Source organism: Salmo salar, unplaced genomic scaffold, assembly GCF_905237065.1.
Source record: "Salmo salar unplaced genomic scaffold, Ssal_v3.1, whole genome shotgun sequence".
In the NCBI taxonomy this organism is placed as follows: domain Eukaryota; kingdom Metazoa; phylum Chordata; class Actinopteri; order Salmoniformes; family Salmonidae; genus Salmo; species Salmo salar.
Window position 1 is genome coordinate 11641 of NW_025549623.1, and position 6366 is coordinate 18006.

Sequence of the window (6366 nt, forward strand, 5' to 3'; positions counted from 1 at the left end):
CTCTGTCATCCAGACTGCTGTTAGATAAAGGATCTGTCATCCAGACTGCTGTTAGATAAAGGATCTGTCATCATCCAGACTGCTGTTAGATAAAGGATCTGTCATCCAGACTGCTGTTAGATAAAGGATCTGTCATCATCCAGACTGCTGTTAGATAAAGGATCTGTCATCATCCAGACTGCTGTTAAATAAAGGATCTCTGTCATCATCCAGACTGCTGTTAGATAAAGGATCTGTCATCATCCAGACTGCTGTTAGATACAGGATCTGTCATCATCCAGACTATCGCCCGGGACCAGCGGGGGGGGGCGCTGCCTGCTGTGGGAGGTCTGGACCTATCGCCCGGACCAGCGGGGGCGCTGCCTGCTGTGGGAGGTCTGGACCCACGCCCGGGACCAGCGGGGGCGCTGCCTGCTGTGGGAGGTCTGGACCTATCGCCCGGGACCAGCGGGGGCGCTGCCTGCTGTGGGAGGTCTGGACCTACGCCCGGGACCAGCGGGGGCGCTGCCTGCTGTGGGAGGTCTGGACCTATCGCCCGGGACCAGCGGGGGGGGCGCTGCCTGCTGTGGGAGGTCTGGACCTATCGCCCGGGACCAGCGGGGGGCGCTGCCTGCTGTGGGAGGTCTGGACCTACGCCCGGGACCAGCGGGGGCGCTGCCTGCTGTGGGAGGTCTGGACCTATCGCCCGGGACCAGCGGGGGCGCTGCCTGCTGTGGGAGGTCTGGACCTATCGCCCGGGACCAGCGGGGGCGCTGCCTGCTGTGGGAGGTCTGGACCTATCGCCCGGGACCAGCGGGGGCGCTGCCTGCTGTGGGAGGTCTGGACCTATCGCCCGGGACCAGCGGGGGCGCTGCCTGCTGTGGGAGGTCTGGACCTATCGCCCGTGCCCGGGAGGGCGCTGCCTGCTGTGGGAGGTCTGGACCTATCGCCCGTGCCCGGGAGGGCGCTGCTTGCTGTGGGAGGTCTGGACCTATCGCCCGGGACCAGCGGGAGGGCGCTGCCTGCTGTGGGAGGTCTGGACCTATCGCCCGGGACCAGCGGGGGCGCTGCCTGCTGTGGGAGGTCTGGACCTATCGCCCGGGACCGGGAGGGCGCTGCCTGCTGTGGGAGGTCTGGACCTATCGCCCGGGACCAGCGGGGGCGCTGCCTGCTGTGGGAGGTCTGGACCTATCGCCCGGGACCAGCGGGGGCGCTGCCTGCTGTGGGAGGTCTGGACCTATCGCCCGGGACCAGCGGGGGGCGCTGCCTGCTGTGGGAGGTCTGGACCTAGCCGGGACCAGCGGGGGCGCTGCCTGCTGTGGGAGGTCTGGACCTTCGCCCGGGACCAGCGGGGGGGCGCTGCCTGCTGTGGGAGGTCTGGACCTATCGCCCGGGACCAGCGGGGGCGCTGCCTGCTGTGGGAGGTCTGGACCTATCGCCCGGGACCAGCGGGGGCGCTGCCTGCTGTGGGAGGTCTGGACCTATCGCCCGGGACCAGCGGGGGGGGCGCTGCCTGCTGTGGGAGGTCTGGACCTATCGCCCGGGACCAGCGGGGGGCGCTGCCTGCTGTGGGAGGTCTGGACCTATCGCCCGGGACCGGGAGGGCGCTGCCTGCTGTGGGAGGTCTGGACCTATCGCCCGGGACCGGGAGGGCGCTGCCTGCCTGTGGGAGGTCTGGACCTATCGCCCGGACCAGCGGGGGCGCTGCCTGCTGTGGGAGGTCTGGACCTATCGCCCGGGACCAGCGGGGGGCGCTGCCTGCTGTGGGAGGTCTGGACCTATCGCCCGGGACCAGGGGGGCACTGCCTGCTGTGGGAGGTCTGGACCTATCGCCCGGGACCAGCGGGGGGCGCTGCCTGCTGTGGGAGGTCTGGACCTATCGCCCGTGCCCGGGAGGGCGCTGCCTGCTGTGGGAGGTCTGGACCTATCGCCCGGGACCAGCGGGCGCTTGCCTGCTGTGGGAGGTCTGGACCTACGCCCGGGACCAGCGGGGGCGCTGCCTGCTGTGGGAGGTCTGGACCCATCGCCCGGGACCAGCGGGGGCGCTGCCTGCTGTGGGAGGTCTGGACCCATCGCCCGGGACCAGCGGGGGCGCTGCCTGCTGTGGGAGGTCTGGACCTATCGCCCGGGGACCAGCGGGGGGGCGCTGCCTGCTGTGGGAGGTCTGGACCTACGCCCGGGACCAGCGGGGGGCGCTGCCTGCTGTGGGAGGTCTGGACCTATCGCCCGGGACCAGCGGGGGCGCTGCCTGCTGTGGGAGGTCTGGACCTATCGCCTGGGACCAGCGGGCGCTGCCTGCTGTGGGAGGTCTGGACCTATCGCCCGTGCCGGGAGGGCGCTGCCTGCTGTGGGAGGTCTGGACCTATTGCCCGTGCCCGGGGAGGGCGCTGCCTGCTGTGGGAGGTCTGGACCTGTCGCCCGGGACCAGCGGGGGGGCGCTGCCTGCTGTGGGAGGTCTGGACCTATCGCCCGGGACCAGCGGGCGCTGCCTGCTGTGGGAGGTCTGGACCTATCGCCGGGACCAGCGGGGGCGCTGCCTGCTGTGGGAGGTCTGGACCTATCGCCCGGGACCAGCGGGGGCGCTGCCTGCTGTGGGAGGTCTGGACCCATCGCCCGGGACCAGCGGGGGCGCTGCCTGCTGTGGGAGGTCTGGACCTATCGCCCGGGACCAGCGGGCGCTGCCTGCTGTGGGAGGTCTGGACCTATCGCCCGGGACCAGCGGGGGCGCTGCCTTCTGTGGGAGGTCTGGACCTATCGCCTGGGACCAGCGGGGCGCTGCCTGCTGTGGGAGGTCTGGACCTATCGCCCGGGACCAGCGGGCCTACGCTGTCCTTGTAACGGTTGTTGTATGAAGTGGACCAAGGTGCAGCGGAAAGTCTATTCTCTTCTTCTTAGTTATTATAAAAGAAGGGAAAAAAACCCAAAAGGAAAAACACGTAAACAAACAAACAAACAAACAAACAAACAAACGAACGAACGAACGACAGTAAACGGTTCCGTCAGGTGCAACATACACTACCCACAATTCCCATTTACCAAAACACCCCCTTATACATAGGACCTTCAATCGGAGGCAAACGAGGAACAGCTGCCTGAAATTTGAAGGCCAAATCAATAAACTAAACATAGAACTTAGAAAGACTAGACTGGAACATAGAAATATACTAACATAGAACATTAACCAAAACCCCCGGAACACTCTAAACAAACACCCCTCTCTTACATAAACACATATCCCAACAAACCCCGAACCACATAAAACAAATACCCCCCCCTCTTGCCACGTCCTGACCAAACTACAATAACAAATACCCCTCTTGCCACGTCCTGACCAAACTACAATAACAAATACCCCCTCTTGCCACGTCCTGACCAAACTACAATAACAAATACCCCCTCTTTGCCACGTCCTTACCAAACTACAATAACAAATACCCCTCTTGCCACGCCCTTACCAAACTACAATAACAAATACCCCCTCTTGCCACGTCCTGACCAAACTACAATAACAAATACCCCTCTTGCCACGTCCTGACCAAACTACAATAACAATACCCCCTCTTGCGTCTGACTAAACTACAACAATACCCTCTTGCCACGTCCTGACCAAGCTACAATAACAAATACCCCTCTTAACTGGTCAGGAAGCGACAATCTTGCTTCTCGTGGGCTCCGCGAAAAGCTCAACAAGTTGTGGGACGTGGCAAGAGGGGGATTTGTTATTGTAGTTTGTAGGACCTGCAAGAGGGGGTATTGTTATTGTAGTTTGTCAGTACGTGGCAAGAGGGGGCGGATTTCTTCAAAATTCCCTTCTCCTGCTGTTGTTTTTGGGAAGTTCAACGGTTTAGTCCGTCCTCTGACATTTTTTTTGGGGGGGGGGGGGGGATTGACTGACCTTCATTTCTCAAAGTAATAATGGACTGTCGTTTCTCTTTGCTTATTTCAGCTGTTCTTGCCATAATATGGACTTGGTCTTTTACTAAATAGGGCTTCTCTTATGTATACCTCCCCTTTACCTTGTCACAACACAACTGATTGGCTCAAACGCATTACGAAGGAAAGAAATCTAACAAAAATGAATTTTAACAAGGAACACCTGTTAACTGAAATGCATTCCAGGTGACTACCATGAAGCTGGTTGAGAGAATGCCAAGAGTGTGCAAAGCTGTCATCAAGGCAAAGGGGTGGCTACTTTGAAGAATCTAAAATATATATATTTTTTTTATTTGTTTAACACTTTTTTGGTTACTACATGATTCCATATGTGTTATTTCATCGTTTTGATGTCTTCACTATTATTCAACAATGTAGAAAATAGTTTAAAATAATGAAAACCCTTGAATGAGTAGGTGTTTAATATTCTCAGCAGTGGAGCAGCGTTCTCACAGACTTGAGGATTTTTTTTTTTATGGGATATTTAACGAGCCGGACAGAGGAATGAAGGCTGGCAACCTAAACCCTCCTCTTTCTTTCCGAGAGGGCACTCTAGTTATTCACTCTCTGTCACGGCCGTCGTAAGTATCGGACCAAAATGCAAGGGTACGTGAACGCTCATATTTAACTTTTATTGAACACTACACACACACACACAAACACAAGAAAAGGAAAACGAACAACAGCTAAACAGTATTGCAAAAAAAAAAACTTCCACAAAAGACAGGAAGGGGGAAAAACAGGGGCTACCTAAGTATGACTCCCGATCAGCAACAACGATCTACAGGCTGTTCCTGATTTGAGAGCCATACACGACCAACACAAAGAAATACACAGCATAGAAAAAAAACATAGAAATACAAAACATAGAACAATACCCCGACAACACAAAACAAACATACCCTCTGCCACGCCCTGACCAAACTACAACAAATAACCCCTTTTTACTGGTCAGGACGTGACACTAACAAGTTTTCCATTTTGTATTTTTTTTGTCTTATTTCTTGTTTGTTTCACAATTTAAAAAAAATATATATATATATATATTTAGCGTCTTCAAAGTGGTAGGTAATACTTTTGAATACTTTCGCAAGTCACTGTGTATATAATACGGGAGTAGAAGTACCAAGTTAAAGTCGGGGATACAGGTTAGTCCAAGGCAAAGTGTGATTACTCAACATGGTCAAGTGCCCTGGGTCTGGACGCCACTCTCTGCAACTGGATCGTGGACTTCCTGAAGGGCAGTACCACTAAGGCTGTGAGGATTGGTAACAACACCTACTCCACAACTTGAGTCATAACACAGGGCCCACCCTCAATGTCATGTCGTGTCTTCGCCGTCATTAAACTGAAGATTAATTTATATTAAAAAAAAAATTCTCTGTAATTATTATTATTATTTACGCGATTTAAACTAATTCATCATGTAACTGTGATTAACTAGGAAGTCGGGGAACCAAGGAAAATATTCAGATTACAAAGTTATAATTTAACTAATATAACTCTTCAGATATTTTAATATCTGATCGATTAGTCTTCTGATTAATGAATTATTCTTTTACCTCACGTTAGTCTCCCTTCCAAACGTCGTAAATTGTTGGTTATCTGCACGAACCCAGTCTTCACTATGAGTCATCCATACATCAATTGTGTCTTTTAAAATGATTTATTTATTATCTAACTAAATAAATCGCAGAAATGCATAAACAGACGGTAGATATGGTTACAAGGAAATGATAGGGGAATGTGCCTAGTGGGCTAAACCGGCATGGCGGCTTGGTAGACAGAGGGACTGAGAAGGGCGCGAAAGATAAGAGACACTATAAAGTTGATAATTATAACAATTGAAACGCTAAGCCTTTGCACATGAACGCTCACTCATTCGGGAATAATTGCAATCTTCTTTCCCTTTCATTCTTTACATTTCTCTCTCTGTCTCTCTCCCTCCCTCTCTCTGTGTGTCTCTCTCTCTCTGTCTCTCTCTGTCTCTCTCCCTCTCTCTGTGTGTCTCTCTCGTTCTCTGTCTCTCTCTGTCTCTCTCTCCTCTCTGTTTCTGTCTGTCTCTGTCTCTCTCTCCATTCCCATCCGTCTGTAAAAAGATAATTACATTCTTTAACTGTATCCAAGTGTGTACACACACACACACACACACACACACACACACACACACACACACACACACACACACTCATGCCTTCAAACCAGTCTCATTCCACACTCTGCGTCAACAAACATTAGACAGATTTAGAACCACAGAAATATGTCGGCAATGAAACAATGTTATGGGAACAGCGACCACAGCCAAGTCACTCCACCATGATACTACCAGTCTCTCTGCATCAGCCAAGTCACTCCACCATGATACTACCAGTCTCTCTGCATCAGCCAAGTCACTCCACCATGATACTACCAGTCTCTCTGTATCAGCCAAGTCACTCCACCATGATACTACCA

At 53.8% G+C, this 6366-nt stretch overlaps 1 protein-coding gene across 1 annotated transcript; it reads left to right on the forward strand.

Annotated features, from left to right (window-relative positions):
- Positions 1-264: 264 nt before the first annotated feature.
- LOC123738366 (collagen alpha-1(I) chain-like) lies at positions 265-2813 on the forward strand (the record flags this gene model as incomplete). Its single annotated transcript, XM_045713435.1, has 1 exon — positions 265-2813. A coding segment is annotated over one exon (2549 nt), but the record flags the coding sequence as incomplete, so codon positions are not given.
- Between the last annotated feature and the right edge of the window lie 3553 nt (positions 2814-6366).